Below are 17,443 nucleotides of genomic sequence, written 5' to 3' on the forward strand. Positions count from 1 at the left end.
GATGCCACATACCATACATTCAGCTATTCTCCAGGGGTCAAAAAAACCTGTGCAAAGAAACCCCAAAACCTGGAACTTCACATGTGGGGGCAGCATGCACCACTCAAAAGCGGAGCCTGGCCAGCCAGAGCCATGCTCCAGCTGCCAGCCAGGCTCTGTGCAGGAAGACAACATTGCTGTAGCCCCAGGAAGCCCTCAGGACCCCAGGTAAGGCTGCTAGGGCCAGCTCAGTACTGGCCCCAGCCTCCCCGACCCCACCCCCAGCAACCTGCTGTGTACCAGAGGGCTCATGGCACAGGCGTTCCCCAGGGACAACTCGTGGTGGCACAAGGTATCCCACTGCTAGTTGTCCCAGGGGAACCAAATGTCTATGCTCGTGTGGACACAACCAGAGATTTCAATTAGGAATCCATAGTGACAAGACCATTCAGACCTGTTATGGTCTTTCAGAGTCCTTTGCAATGTAAGACTTGGTATACTATTTTCCCACAGTCAAAAGACAAGTAGAAGTGAAAAGCTGGTATCTTCCAAGGGGTACCTTGAGTCTAAAAATGTTGAGAACCACTGATCTAAACATTGATTTCCAGATCCAAATTTCCGTAGAGTTTTTTGGTGTTCTGATCTGTATTTTGATTTAGTCTGTTGTTTAGACTGAGCCAACCAAGAAGTTCTTATCTATTCCCAAGTGTCCTTAAAATCCATCAACATCTTTATATTAGAGGGAAAGGATGTAGATTATGTGCTTGGGATGTAATGTTTTCATAGCAGTTTTACAAGCAAGGCTCTTACAGTTCAAATGAATCAGTTTCAGTTGCTTATAATTTTGCATAATTTAAACAATGATTACACCATTTTATTTAATTCCAAAGTAAAACACCCTACTGTCGTGAAGACCCTTCTGAAGTATCCTGATGATTTCTATATGGCCCAGAGCTAAATTAAAAGCCATAGTGGCGCTGCACTATACCTTAAATCTAAAAAAAAACCCCTACTTGAATCACTTCCCCAAAACTAGCTATTTAATGCATCCCCTCTTCCAGCCCATTGCTGTAAAATTCAGTCCCTCAGTATTTTTAAACTGACTGCTGTGCTGTATGTTAAGTTCCTATCCCAGGTAAGTGGTCAGACTTCTTTGAAAAATAAGGTATAACTTTTTATTGGGGGAGGGGGAGGCTTTTGTAATTTTTAGCTCTGTAAATGGTACAGCTGTTCAGTGGTATCTGATATTTTACCCTTGTAGGTTATTGAAACCATAATCAGATATTGCTATCAAATGTACTACTTATTAGTCTGGAGATAGGGCAATATAATAATCATTTTCACAAGTACTGGTCAATTAAAATTTAAGGAATGCTGGTTTTAATGTATGACTGCATGCATGTCAAGGGGACAACTACTGATTTTAGCAATGTTGAAACAGATTTTAAATATATTTCTAAAGTTTGACATGCAACATGGCCCCAAATCTGCTTTCAGGCACACCAAAAGTCGAAATCAGTAGATTTATACCAAAGATAAAGTTGATCCCTCCTGTTTTGAGCACAAGAGGCAGGTGCCATATTGACCTCCATAAAATCTGTAAGAAAATGTCTATTGACTGCATTGGAACCAGGATTTCACTCTTTTTGTTTGATACCATAGACGTGGTAGTGATTTATTCAATCATTGTTTTAAAATAGATCTATAAGTGTATATGGAAAGTATGTGATACATATTGTAAAATTCGCTACTTCTGGTAGGAAGTGCCCTGTGGTTCAGTGGTAGAATCCTTGTCTGCCACACAGGGGACCTGGGTTTAATTCCTGGATGCTTATACAAGTGCAGACATGGAGGCACCAAATGCCTGGCCTTTGGATTCTGTTTTAGTGGTCTAAAGGCAGGATGGAAGATCTGGGCAGCCTCTATTCCTCCAAAAAAAAACCCCGACTCCTACCTAGATATATGCACCAAAGGTCTGGGTGACCTCTCATGCATGCACCATGATCTGGAAGGATCAATGGTTCCCAGACTTCTGGTAGACATTAGATCTGTATGGTCCAGGAAAACAAATTTGTATAAGTACCAACCTTCATCTCTATAAGTACTGTACCTTGCTACCCTCATGAAGTCAAATATTATATCCATTGGCAACATTTCTGCTCTTTTAAACAAACCAAGATCTTACCTCTAATGAGGTAAATATGGATTCATAAAATAATTAGAACGTTTCAATATGTTAACATTTAAAAAGAAAAAAATGCAAGGTATTTAATTAAGGCTGTGAAAATAATTATAAGAATCTGTGTCGATATGCTAAGTGTGCCAAAAAGAGAAAACTGAGGAACCATTTATAAGTAACACTACATATAACACATATTCCACTTGGGGTTGGAATAACATCTATTATCAAGTTTTTTAAAACAATCTAATTATCGGAAGAAGCTAACAGTTACTCTGGAGGGTTAGATATATGTATATATATTTATATGCTAATCTGTAATAGGAAAAATTACTCTTGGTTCAGTGACGTGTGAAAGAATTTAACAAGAATTAACATGAAAGACTTACCAGCAAATACCTGCAGTCAATTCAGGTTAATATTCTCTGGGAAATTAAGCAGTTAATGTAATTATGTAAAATTATGTACCTATTCACCTTAAAATTTAAAATTTTAGTGTATAAAAGTAATATATGTGAGATTATAAAGTAAAAGTAATATCTTTATGGAAAATACCATGGCATTCTTTCACGGGGTCTTATTAAAAAGAAATTGTGTGGGGTTTTTTTATACAAAATCCAAGACCAATCTCTAAAACCACTAATTTAATTATTATTCATTAAAAACTTCTACTAAAGCACCCTCTCTAATGTGTTTATTTTTGTAAGCACTTTAAATTATCTTATATTGAACTGTAGCATATCCTAAATTTCATGAGAAATAATCTGGTGTAACTCCAGTTATGTCACCAAAATAACTGTATTCAGGTTAAAATATTAAAATTTCATTCTTTTCATTTAAGCAGGATTTCCATTTTGGTATCTAAGTAATGGTAAGTCAACAATCTCTTTATTTCTATTTTTCATTAAGGATGATTATAAACTTTGCATTAGAAGTTTTCAGGAGATTGCGTAATTTGGAAAAGTATTGTTTTCTCTGCTGTGAAAAAAAATACCAAGCTACCCTACAGTGGTAATTAACTGTTTTGTAAAACACCAGTGTGGTTTCCAATAGTAGAATATTGTAGCATTCTCACTTGCCAACAGTTCCCAATTTGAGTGTAGCATGTGGAATCACCTGTATGTTATTGAGTCATAGGTTTGGTGTTAGTAAGTCCTATTATAGTATAGCTATAAACTTTCTTATTAAAGTTTTTGAACCAGTCTAGTAACAATGAATATTCTTTTTGAAAATTTCTCCCGCAAATTTAGGAAATGGCCTGTAAAACACTTTTACATGCAAGTAATTTTACTCACTTCAATTGTCCCACTGATCTCTGAGTCTCTCTCCAAGGTGCAAGCCAAAAGTGGCTACCATGTATGTTCCCACAGGATGGTTTATTCTATCAATATTCCATGCTGTTATTCCATTTGCCCTTGAGCATGCAACTAAAACTGGATGATAACTCAGAACTGGTTTCTGCTGATTTAAAACTGAAAAGATCTGTTGTTCTTACAGAATATTACGGATCAAGACATATTGGGTCAGGCCTTTGAAGATGCCCTAGAAGTGCTGCAGCAGCATTCTGATGGTGAAATTCAGTATCCACCAGGTAAAAAGGACTATTATTGCAATTCACGTTATCATTTTAAATTGTTACAAGGGGAAGAACCCTTTAAACAGCTTTTCTTGGACAATAGCTTTCTGTTCTCAAAGTATACGTGATTACAGTACAGTACCTATTTTTCAGTTTACATGTTGGAAATTGCTCTGTGAGGTATACTGTGAGTGAACTGATGAAACAATTCATTGTAATACAAAAAAGGTAATTCAGGTACCAGTGATTTCAACAGTCACTTAATTTCCATTAAGGTGAATTAAATACAAATGAAGACAAATATTTTTGTGCAGTGTTTTGAATTCTGGGAAGTGTATTAGAAAATGCAATGTATTAATTTCCAACGTAATGTAAATATGCTGGCTTTTAAAAATCTTTAATTAATCAGGCCATAAATTGAGATTTCTGGTAAAGAAGTCTTGAATATTAGACTACTGGACAGCTAGAGCTCTTCCTATAATTGTTAATTTTACAAAATGTCAACATAGTCAACACTGAAAGAATGGGGGTTAAATTATGATGCTGCCCTTGAAACCAGTGGCAAAACTCCCACTGACTTTGGTAGCACTAGGATTTCACTGAAGAGAATGTATTATTATTTGACATAGTAATTTATTATATTCTAATGCAAAGACATAGTATATAAAAGTTATATCCTCTACTGATGTTAATTGGTCTGGGTCTGCTGTCTAAAGTCTTACTTTGGCTTACAAGCTCATTATATACATTTTTTGCAAGGTTAATAATTGCTAATATGCAATGTATTGTTCTTGTCCAAATCTGTGAAGGACCAAATCCAGGGAGATGCCAACCACATGTAATTCAAAGTGTTCAGCACTTCCCAGACCTGGCCTGCACTTCAAAATAGAGTAATCATACTTCTTTAAAGACCTCTTCTGTAGCATGTGACCTCCTCCAAATGTTGCAATCCAGTGCTGAGTTCTGCTATCTATAAATATCCTGAGGGATTAAGTTAATTCAGTGTAGTTCTATCTGGCACTTCAAATGCTGTTAGAATGTTATCCCTGTAATTAATTTAGACCTATAACATTTTAAAACAATTTAATATTAAGATTTTCAGATTCCTGAGATGGCACTTCCTAGAATCAAGTTTCCAGAATTTTAGTTCTTATTTTATTCCATTACCTTGTATTGTATAACTTGCACAGGAAGTGTTTCCTTTTTCTTTCTTACAATCTAACACTTCTTGTAGTCTTCCAAGATTATCCCATTCATCATTCTATTTGGTAAACATAGGCATTTTCTTCATTATCCAAACTGCTTCCTATCCATGAATGCCTGTTTTTTTTTAAACATTCTGCTTTCCACAACCAACAAATAACCTATTAATGAATAGTAATGAACATATATATGGCTACAATCTGCTTGGTCCTGTCCAAACCATAGATATTGAGAATGCTTTCTCTGGAGATTTTGTAATCTAGAAGGTAGCCATAGAAAGATAAGACATCCTGAAACAAAAGTAATTTTAGGGCACAGACAGAAGTTATGTTTGTAACATGATTAGCCTCCTGAAAGCACTCTACAGCCATGTCATGACACATGTACATGGCTGCAGAGCGCTTTTAAAGTGGCCAATCATATGACAAATTCACTCTCATCAAATGAGGGATCAGATGAAGGTGGTCCATTCTGGAGCACCTTAGGGAAATTGTATTTCCTAAAATTAATCTGTCACACGATCAGGGCTGGGCTGATGCAGCCTGGTGAATGTCCATTGGGTTGGGGGGGAGCGTAACTCATGGTATTTTATGTAAAGAGTCATGAGTTAGAACAGGGGCCTGCAGAAATAATTCTGCTTCTTTTCTCTTTTTCTCACTCATTCTTCTGTGTGTAATTTTAAATTTTTTCCTTAATTTTCAAATAGATTGTAAAAACTGCCTGACGGTAATCAATCATCACCCTCATTTCCGAGCAAACCCAAACTACTCTGTAGCACCACCAACACAGGAACCGGTGTATAACTGGCGGAATGTAGTAGTAAGTAGATCAATTACACAGCAGTAAAAAGATAACAAGCTGTTCATATTTCACACCCTAACAAAAATTTATCCTGGCGTAAAGTAATTCTGGCATAGTTACATAAGAAACCTTTGCACAATGAGTTTGAAGGTCTCCCCTTAGTAATAACTGCTTGTGGTACCAAATAGGACCAACTATTTGAGAAAATCAAGAAGTAAAGAGATGTAATTTTTTTTTACTATCTGGTGCTCTAGTTTAGATTATATCAGTCATTGGAGTTCTGTGCAAGCTAGCAAACAATCTTAGTGTTAGGGTGAGGAGGGGTGACTTTTATGTTTTCTGGGAGCAGACAGAAAAGAACAAACTCTAGGGTCAGTAGTTTGTTCCTTTTTTAGGATGTTTTAGAATGGTAGTTGTCACAGGGAAAAACAGACTGTCAAGTACTGCTCATGCTGTTCCTGGGCCACTTGGTTTTAGAATGCCGGGGAAGGGGAAGCAGTATTTTGGCTCTTGATCCAAATTGGCTTTCCTGGTTTTTGCTTTTTTTGAAAGGACAGTAGGTACATAAGCATGGAGGCTGCTCCAATGTGCTATAATTACAATGAGTCGGAGCAGATTCGATTAATCGAGTCTGCTGGAGTGTGCCACATAGATTTGATTAACTGAGTCTGCATCAGCATCCCCACACTTCAAAATGGTGGCGGGGCACTTGAACTAAAGCTTGCCAAACGAGCTTTAGTGCAAGTGCCCTTACCACCATTTTGAAGCATGGGATGCTGATACATGAGAAGCTCTGGTGCTTTAATTAGAGCGGTTCTCGGAGCTGCTCTAATTAAAACATTCCCCGTCCCTTCCCCTGCCCCTCTCCCCATCTCTGGAGCACGTGTAAAAGTGCCCAGTGTTCAAATAGTGAAGGAAAATGGGAGCATTGCTGAGATAGTTACTGTTTGCTCAAGTTCACTGCAGTCCCACTGCCAGGAAGCAGCTAAGTAGAGTGGAGCACTGTAACAGAAGTCCAGATGGCCACGGCCTTTTACATATCCTTAGGCATTTGAGAGTAGAACCTAAAGCTCTTTCTCTTTTCTTCCCTACTCCTAACAGAACAGCTGAAATTGTTTGATGATGGGAACATTTACAATTTTCCCACTATACCCCACTTCAGTAGGAGAGCAATCATTTCTCCTAAACCTGATGAATGCTATAATAAGGAAAAAATCTCCTTTTTCCTCTGATAAAAAGTAGAATTCCAGAGGTTACCTGTAAAATGGATTCTTTTCAAGTGTTTTTTATTACCATGTGTTTTTTATTAGCAATTCTGTTTGTTTTAAAGAACAGCCCAACAAATCTTTATTCTGATGAGATTGTCTACCGCAGCCTGCAGAATATTTCAGAAAACCAACTGATGCATGCATCTGGCAGCCAGCAAAAAGGAGGAAAAGGTGTGTAGAAAGAATACTAATGTACACTTCGTGCTCTCTCCAGATCCTTCTACCCCCGCACCCTTTGACCTGATGAATTATGTTTCTTTTATTGTTTTCTTAATTTTTTCCTTTACTCTTAACAGAAGACATTTAATTCATGCTTTGATTTTAGTTATTGAAATACAGCTCAGTTCTGAGCTGATGTAAATCAGATAACAGAGTGGAACAGTTTAGCCATCTGCGTGATTTATAGCAACCTCTCCAGCAGACTGTTTTTTTCCAGAATCTCATTAGCTTAGATACATTTTTTGATATCTCAGTCTCTGACAATGCCTCTTCATTGCCATCAGGAAAGGGTAGGCCTGGGTATCCTTCCAAATCACCTGAGTTGAAGGTAGATACAAAGACATAATTCAGCTCTCAATAATATCCTCATCTACTTTAATTGTTGCTTTTATTCCTTCTGGTCCAATATACTCATCAGGTTTTTACACTTAATTATTTTCTTTGTGCTCTTCAAATTACCCCTTTGCTCCCTCAAGTTCCAGTTTGCATTTGAGTAACTGTAGTTTATGTTCTTTTCCATTGACCTTGCTGGAGTTGGATTTCCATTTTCTGAAGACTATCTGCTTGGCTGGAACAGTCAGTTTAACCACTCCGTTTATTACTTGCCATCTAGCTTCCTTTTTTGCCTACGGGTAAGCCTGCTTTCTGTGATTCTGCTATGGTAGCCTCCCTGCTGAGTTGACACCCTTTGCTTTTGATGTTAGGGTCTTTTTGAGTAGCTTCCTTTTTTTTGTTTCATTTTGAAATCCCCGTTTGTAAAGTTTAGCCACACAGTGCCAGTTTCTAGTATAATCTCTTCCCCATGGACGTTGAACTTAATTATACTGTGGTTACTGATGCTTAGTGGTTCAGTGACAGCTGCTACTGGGATAAACTCCTAGGGACTAAGTCAAGAATAACTCTTTCCCTTGAATGCTTTAGAATTTGCTGTTCCAAGGAACAGTTATATATAGCATTAAATTTTTGCCTCTAAAGTTTATCTCATTGTTACTCTTGGCCATTTAACAGGTAACTAACTGAAGTTACCTTAAGTAATAGCTGTTCCAGTAGATTTAGTTGCCTAAATCAACAGTGTTGAGAGAGATTAATATCCTTTTTCTGATTAAGAGGTAAGTATATACAGTGCTATTAATATGACTATATTCTTATGACTTGGTCTTTGTATTCATAGAGATTTTCGCTATTCCTTCTAGCTCCTGCCACTTCCTATACAGTTTGTAGGCAGGTGTTTCATTAGTGTGTCCCATTGACCTTTTCCGAACTGCCATTCTCAGGAGTGCCTGTTATGACCGCATCCATTTCCAGACATTCCAGTTCACATAGTTTTGCATTTATTTATTTATTTACCGGGGGGGGAGTTGTTCCTATTATTTATGACTAGCCATGTGCCTACTTTTATATAACTCCTTTTTCTGACACCCTGTTATGTTTCTGGAAAGTACCTTTGAGTTCAAACTGTTCCTCCTAGTTCAGCTGTCACTTTGGTCCTATTTTTTATTACCAAATGCAGGGTTACTGTCATCTCTAACAGATATTTAAGTGCTCCTGGGAGCTGCCACCTTCCTCCTAACTTCCAGGTTAAAACAGTCACCCAAAGTCTTATTAGCTGTAGGCACCAGCAGACTGTTTCCACTGTGGTCAAAGTGAAACCTATTCTTCTGTGTAGATTCTCCCTTCCCTGAAATGTTCTACTCTGGCAATGTTCCTGGCCCATCCAGGAAGAGCACAGCCCGACTGCAGACACTTCCTCAGCCTGACGAAGGGTGTTTGTACCTGAAAGCTTGCAAAGAATAATTTTTCCAACTCTTTTATCTGGTCTAATAAAAGATATTGGATTTATCCAAAGAACCTTGTCTGCCAATCTGGCAAGAATTTTAAGAATCCTCCTCTTTGTATCAGATTTTTAACTCCCAATCTAGTTGCCTCTGTAGGGGCTTATATAAGATTTTGCCCAGCCTGTACAAAAAAACTAAGGCAGTCCCTCCCAGAAAGGGGGCCTCCTCCACAGGACCATGCTTCTGTAAGGATCATGCCTTGGGGGAAGACACCTTCCTTCAGGTAATTTTATTCTTTGAGGGAGGCAGTCAGTGATATCAATACAGATGACAGGCCAGGGCAATCACTCCTCTTTTCCCCTTTCCATCTCCCCATACCTGCTTGTTCTTCATAGAATCATGGAAAAGTAGGGCTGGAAGGGACCTTACAAGGCCATCTAGTTCAGCACCCTGCTGGATTCACAAAACAGATCTCTATAGTTTTTATACTGATCTCTCTCAAACTCTCTATTTCTTGAATTGAACAAAATCCACTTTTGCAACAAAAATGTAGTACATCAGAATTGCTGTTTGTTTTGTAATACTTCAGACTCAACCAAACAACATTTTGACAAAAAAAAAAAATCCTTTACTTTAAAATGTCTTTACCAGCCCTCTCCAGACCTTCCTTCCTGTACTGCTTAAAGAAATTGGTCTTGGTCCCAGGCACTGGTTCTTCAGCATTCACTAGAAGTCTATTTAAATGTCTTGTCAGGTGTGTACCCTGGTGGCAAAAATCACTGAATATTTTTTCTAGTCATCCCAAACTCAGTGAATCAATCTTGTGATGACCAAATCCCTATAACTGTGGTCTGTCTGGGTGCGTCTATATGTTCATTGATGTGCCTTTCCTACTGTGCATTAAGCTTAATACCTCTAATTTGAGGTAAGATAAAGGCACAGTAGCTGTGCTAATGCACAGTAGCAAATGCAAATGCAATGTTTTTGTGATGCTTAATGCACAGGAGACTAATTCTATTGCACATTAGTGCAGCACGGCAAAATCTGTGCCAATGCACAAAAGCTCTGGAACAGACCACTGAACTCTGTGGCATTTTGAGTAGATACACCCTCTGTGTCTTACAAATATAAACCCCATTACTCTATTTCTGTTTTAATGCATTGCTTATATTGGGCTTTTAATCCACGTCAGGCTACTAGGTTGGCTTATGCTTCATCTTTAAGACTCTTTAACAGGAAATGGACAACTGCCCATCAATACAGATCTGAAGTCTACTCTAACCACTTGCATTTTATTTTCTTATATAGGGAGAAAAAAGCTTCGTCTATTTGAATATCTTCATGAGTCTCTCTATGATCCAGCTATGGCAAATTGCATTCAGTGGGTGGATAAATCCAATGGTGTCTTCCAGTTTGTTTCCAAAAACAAAGAGAAACTTGCAGAGCTGTGGGGGGAAAGAAAAGGGAACCGCAAAATCATGACGTACCAGAAAATGGCCAGAGCACTGAGGAACTATGGAAGAACAGGTGAAATCATTAAAATCCGAAGAAAGTTGACATATCAGTTCAGTGCAGTTGTTTTACAAAGACTCTCTCCCTCTTATTTCTTGGGAAAAGAAACAGTTTATTGTCAGTACATTCAGTCTGATCAAGAATACCAGTGTTCAGATGACTGGATTGCTTACAATAATTACATGTATAACAATGACTATGCATTGCAGCATGCTAACAGTGAGATTCACCAGTCACATTAATGTGTCTTTCACACAGCGTGCTAACAGTGAGATTCACCAGTCACATTAATTTGTCTTTCATAGCTAAAAATATTTTAGGAGAACTCACCTTGCTATATATTTTTCCTTCTAAAAATATAGCACACATTTTAAAAAATATTCAGAACTGATCATGCTTTTCTCCTATAATTATAACCTTTTTATTGGGTCTTCAACTAAAGTAGCCATTGTTGAGTCACATACTAATTTCTACTTTTCTAGAGGAATTGGTCTAATTTCACAGCTTTGTACTTAGGTTCAGAATCTACTGTTAGTCTTTTCCTGGACATCAAAGATTGTATTCTGACATCAGTATTTATAGAAGGCTTTCCTTGATTTCACTGGAAATGTTGTGTATGGAATATGGTTTCTAGTTTTCAAATTAGCATTTATATGCACCTGTATTCTACGTCTCACCAAGAATTTCAGGTTATGAGAAAATAATGGTAGAGATTCTCCAGATGCCTGATGAGTTAAACAGCATTTTTCTTTAAGAGAAATATTCTAGACAAATACCCATTTGGCTGTTAGAGCCCACATGACATAGAAACAGGAGGTGCACCAGTGCACCTTAAGAAAATAAATTAACCTCTTGAAATCTGCTGTATTTTTTATGATTCTGTATTTAGTTGTAAAATAATACAATTTTTTTTTGCATTTACTTATATAGTTATAATTTGCATGTTTAAAATACCCCTTTCCCTCTCCACCTCTTCTTCAACACAGTTACATAACTGAAATGCCCAGCAGCCTCACACTTAATTAACATGGGAGAAAATAAGTTCAGTTGTTTTAGTGATATACAGAATTAATATACTTGCTCTGGGTCAGCACAAGCTCTTCTACTTTACCTCTTACACCTGCTTATGACCAACTTACATCACTGTTAATGTCATTGCCAAGTGTTTCCCATACACTTCCATAGAAGCATTACCCAATTCCACTAGATCATCATTTGCTCAAGGTAACTACAAACCCAAATACCTATTACAACAAAACTGATTTGTGAAGAGAAGTAATAATAATGACTAGATATATATGATGTTATCAACATGAAATCATGAAGATGTTACTAAAAGACAGAAGAATCTATGTGGGTATGAAAAAATGGGGTTGCTACCAATTTGACTTATACTGGTTTTACACCACTGCTACTCCTGATAGTTACTGGGTACATTTACACATGCACTTTACTGTACATTAGACTAATTTAATAAGCAGCTAAGCATCACTGTCTACACATGTGCTACAATTAGGGCACAGCAGAATAATTTACTCCAGCATAGGACAGTCCTATCAGACACAGGTACTATCCTATGACACAGTAAATTACCACACTTAAATGCATGTGTAGGCAGTGATGTCAGGATTAAATTATGGGATTAGTTTATGTGATGTTGGGATTGGCTGGAGCATATTCAGTTGCATTAATTGCACATGTAGATGTGCCCGCTTGGTAGCTTGGTAGTTTCTCTTGATTTGTATCAATATAGGGGAAAAAAACAATCAGAATATAACTACTGCTTAGTTGTGTGGGGATGACATTATATTTCATAGTGGACACAACAATAAGGTCCCTACTCAAGAAAAAAACAATTGAAGTCCATTATTTAATATGATGGAGAAGCTGCATTACTAGAAACTTGAAATAATTCAAATAATTACATTAAAATTGGGCCTGGTTGTAGTATCCATTGCAAATTTGCCTAAACAAGGAAGGTAGGACAGGCTTTATTAATATGCTGTGTCCACTGACATTTCTTGTCATCTTAATAAAACTACACATTTATAGACTTTAATTTAAAGTCTAAAAGTTGGACCAATCCTGCTATCATGTTGAAGACAGCTGAAATTTCACTTGAGTAAATAATGTAAGATTCTGTTATTTAAATTATTATCCTTTAAAATACACACACACACACACACACACACACAAACAATGTAAAAGGTTATTATTTGAGATTGCATACATGTGCAAACTCACCAGTTAATGAGCTTAGTTACCATGCATTTGTCTCCCACTCTATGCTGATATTTGTATTCACTGGCATCTTTCAGTTTGTATCAAATTAAAAACCTGGTTTGTGTAACATGCTTGTTTCAATCTCTCTTTCTTGACCTCATTTGCTTACCAACAATATTAAATACTTATTGGGCATGTCTACATGAGATGCTTTGAGCACAGTAGACTCATTCTAGATTTAGTCAACTGTGCATTAATATCACAAAAGACCATTTGTTTGTGTCAATGCTCCATAGTGCTGATTATGGTACATTAAGTTAGTACCTACAAGGCACCTATACATGAGCGTGGACGCTGCTCTGACATGCTGGTATTCCAGCACATGGAGTTTCCTGGAGCGTGACAATTGCCGCACTCCAGCAGCCTCCTGCATCTTGTGTATCAGCATCCCCATACTTAAAAATGGTAGCTGGGTGCTTGAACTAAAGCTTGTTGAATGAGCTTTAGTTTCAGCACATCCACCACCATTTTTAAGCATGGGGACTCTGATACAGGAGATGCAGTGGTGCTTTAATTAGAGCGGTGCTTTAATTAGAGAGGTTCTAAATAAAGCACTGCCCCCCCCATCCCTCAGACCATGTGTAAAAGTGCCCACAGGTACTAAACATAATGCAATATAATTATGGCGCATTAATGAATGTGTAGACGCGTCCATTCCAATTACATGTTGCTTTTTAAAGTTTTATGTGAACATTGTGCTTTTGCCTATTGGTGGTTTTACAATCCATGGAAAAACGCAGAAAATTAACAGCAAGGGTGAGTATATACTGCCCTTTTTAAATGAGGAAAAATGAACATAAATTGGGGAACTTCAGAGGAGCTCATTGTGGGACATCTGGACAAACAAGATGAGAGTGTTAGAGAATTTGTGGAGAAAAAACTTTGGGTTAAGGACGTATGGTGGCAATTGGAAAAAGAAGAAAGGAGGTTGAGGGATAGGGCAAAAATGCAAAAGGTAAGAATTTTTTTCTTCAATGGGAAAGTGTGTGAGGAAGAGAGAGAGGGGAGGAAGAGTCTGGAAGACAAACTGATTGATTTGGGCATGTGGAGTGAGTTCAAGGGATTTAAATTAAAGAGGATTGCATTCCAATCACAAGTGTGACTACATGGGTTAATTAACAGTGTTATAAAGGAATAAGAGGTCCCACTAAAAAATGTCATACTTCCAGAACAGCCACATAAATCCAGATAGATTCTAGGAACTGATACTTACACTACTGTAATATGGTTACATATAAGGGGTCCCAGAGGTATGCATGAATGCTCCTGTGTTATGCCTACATGGAGCAACTGTAGATTGGTCTTTAACCTAGGTGAAAAAGACATAAAAATGTTAAATGGCTTTAAGTTGAACCTTGAAAAATTCAAATGGAAATAAAGTTCTAATTTTAATATTTGGGATAATTTAATATTGGAAGAAGTAACCAAATCATCATGGTGAATTTTTCATCACCAGAAATCTTTAAATCAAGATTGGATTTCTTTCTATAAGATATACTATAGCTCAAAAGATACACTACTGTCTCATGTATACAGTCTCATGTATAAAAAAAAACCCCAGACTAATTTATTAAAATGGTTCTTTCTAACCTCAGAAACAACCAATTTGAACAGAATTAAAAAATTATTACCTTAACTATTTTGGCTTGTGATTTCTTCATGGAGCACAAGATCTTTTATTAGTCCAACTAGTTATTTGCAAAAAAAGTCTTATTTGCAAGCTTTCAGGCACACTCGCCCTTCTTCAGGCACAGAAGAATGCAAATATTGTAACATTTCTCCTCAGTGGAAATGAAAAGTCATGCCTGTAGACCAATACTGTTACAACTTGTATCCCTGGACCACAAGATGGCACTATAAACTTGTTATTTTTTCAGATTGATTTGCTTGGATCTGGTTTGCTTTGTGAGTCCCCCTTCCTGTTTTGTTTTGGCTTTTTTTCTTCCAACTTTCTTCCTCCTTCAGTCTTCAGACTACAGTGGCAGCAATGACTGAATCCAAAGCAGCATCTCTTGAGACTCCTACCAGGCAGTTTCAATTATGGAAAACACTGTAACTCATTGCATGTATCAAATAGAGCAGATGAGTAACATCATTGCTGTGTACATTATAGTTTCCATACTCAGTTACATCTGTACCATCACTTTAAAGAGATGTTTTGCCCAGGTGTATCAGACTGCAACATTTGAAAATCACTGAGGCCAGAGGCATAATTAATAAGGTGTGTGACCTATGTCAGCATCCCTCTAGGGCAGTTCTCTGCCCTGCTTCTCTGCCCCTGTTTCAAGCTGTCTACTGTTGCCCCAACCCTCCATAATCTGTGCCGAGGGTAACTGTCTTGCTTTTGTGCCCCCCCAGTGCTGCAGCTGCAGCCCCTTAGCATTGCTGTTAATGCCTGTCACCACTGACTGCCACAAGAAGGAAATACACTGGTCATGCATAGGGGGCATATGGGGGTGTATGTGCACCCCCTGAGTGCCCTGTACTGCATGTACACTGCTGGTTGATGCTCACCAACCCCTGCTCCCCCTGCCATCTGTGGGCAGTCTCTGATTGCCACTGGCCACCACCGACACTGCCAGCAGCATCTGTGGGTGGTCACTGACCACTGGTCAGCGCTTGCCACCCTCCCCGACACCGACACAGTCACAGTCACCTGCGGGAGCTCACTGCTCGCCACTGCCATGCCCCTGCTGCCACCATCACCGCTGCTGCCTGCGGGCGGTCGCTGTGCCCCCCCGGCCTCTGGGGTCACGCATCATTCATGTCAGTGGTGAGAGAAGTAACAGTTGCAGTAGGGAGACAAGAGACAAAGAGAGAGCAGGGAGGACTGCTGCAAGCTCCACATTTGGAGAAGTGAGAGAAACGTAGGAGAAAAAATGCAGAGCAGGAGGATGTGCCAGAGCAAGCTGCACTGCAACAAGCAGAGAGTACATGGGTCCACCCCTCTAGGATAGCATCCAGAGCTAGTGTCCTGGTCACCCGGCCCTAGTTATGCTACTGATTGTTGCTGCACAGAATTTGACCTACTGAATCTATATTATTGATGGTAGTGGATGAATCAGAAATACCACTCGACTTTCAGATCTCAATGTGAAGTTTTAGGGTGATAACCTAGGATTTAGCATAGCCTGCAAAGGTGGTAGGGCAGAAAGAGAGGACTAGAGTGTTTTAGTAATAGGCCTATCACTGTATCCTTTCCCTCCCAAGCCATCTGCACAGAGTTGCACAGGTAGTTCCTGTAGATATATACCATATGCCATGCAGTGACATGCCCCGCATAGGATTCCTTAAATCCTGCTATCTATTTTGCAGAGATCCATGCTGATCCCAGGGAGCTGGCTAAACCTTCAGAGTAGCAAGAACAGGATTAGGTCCTACTTCAAATTCAGAAATATAGTTGCAAAACTTCCTTGACTTCAGTGGAACAACAGGAATTATACCAGAGAGGGAGTTAACTATGTCAGACTGAAATCAGGCTGAAGGAAGCTGTTTTTGTGGGTTTTCTCACTAAACTTGTCAGGGAGTGTAGAAAACGAGGAAATATTAAGATCAATATACAGAGTGGCAGTAGATGGTACTCTCCAGCATGCAGCTGTTATTCCTGGGTTTTATAGAACCGATAGTGCTTGCTGTCTCCAGAAACAGCTTCTTGCATAGAGCTCTTTACATGCAGTTGCTGACATTACTTCCCCAGGCAAAACGTGACATTGGTGTCTACCTGAATGGGGACTATTGCTGAGACTTACCACTGTTCACAGAAGCCTCAGAAGGCTTATGCATCATTTAAGTCCTATGTTCACCCCAAATCTTACTTAGATCTGCTGCACTGGGGTGAGTTCCATCCTGAATGATTCAGGCCCAGGTTTGGAAGATTTCTTCAGGGGAGATTTATGCTTGTAAAACAAGTGTGCAGCAGGTCATCCCTAACTTACTGGACAATGCTTAGCTCTTATCCTTATTATCTATTGTGATCAGTCCATCTCAAAGTGGTTATCCCCATTTTACAGATGGGAGAAACCAGGGGAACAGAGAGGTGAAGTGACTTGCCCAAAATCACCCAGCAGTCCAGTGACAAAGCTGAACCCAGAGCTCCTGAGTTGCAGCAGTGTTCCATCCAATAGCCATGCTGCCATCCTTACAAAGAACTTGTTGAAGAAGCTTAGGAAGAAGAAGTCCTTTTTTATACAGTGACCACACAGTACTAACAGAGACAGTACAAGCTCCTGACAAAACCCAGCAACACTCCTCAGCTTTGACAAGCAGGGGATATTTTGGGGGAATTGAGAGTGCCGGGGTAAATTTTCTATCTATGTGAAAGAATACACCAATCGATATCCTGCTGAAGTTGTAGAGCATCTCAGTCCAGATGATAGAGGTGCTCGGGGACCATTTTAAAAGGTGCTTTCATATTATCAGAGAGCATAAGAGGCACCAGCCATCTCACTAAGAACTTGCCCATTGACTAATATGTGTTGATGGAATGGATTGCAAGTGAATTCCAGTGCAACTAGGCCATATTAGCAGTGCATACAGACTGTAAATTGATGGATGGAAAAATAAAACCCATATCTGACATTTCAGAGACACACAACCTGAGGCAAGGCTTCAAACAACAATGATGGAAAAGAGAAAAGACAGGTGGCTG

General features: G+C 38.8%; 1 protein-coding gene across 1 annotated transcript; it reads left to right on the forward strand.

Moving 5' to 3' along the window:
* The first annotated feature begins 1,049 nt into the window (after positions 1–1,049).
* On the forward strand, positions 1,050–10,864 carry SPIC (Spi-C transcription factor). Its single transcript, XM_019544011.1, has 6 exons — positions 1,050–1,114; positions 3,003–3,029; positions 3,656–3,749; positions 5,644–5,756; positions 7,069–7,177; positions 10,309–10,864. Exons 2-6 carry the CDS (start codon positions 3,027–3,029, stop codon positions 10,752–10,754), a joined length of 765 nt encoding a protein of 254 aa, XP_019399556.1. The 5' UTR covers positions 1,050–1,114; positions 3,003–3,026; the 3' UTR covers positions 10,755–10,864.
* Positions 10,865–17,443: the final 6,579 nt, after the last annotated feature.

Source organism: Crocodylus porosus, unplaced genomic scaffold (genome assembly GCF_001723895.1).
Source record: "Crocodylus porosus isolate Cpor-Errol unplaced genomic scaffold, CroPor_comp1, whole genome shotgun sequence".
NCBI classification, from domain to species: domain Eukaryota; kingdom Metazoa; phylum Chordata; order Crocodylia; family Crocodylidae; genus Crocodylus; species Crocodylus porosus.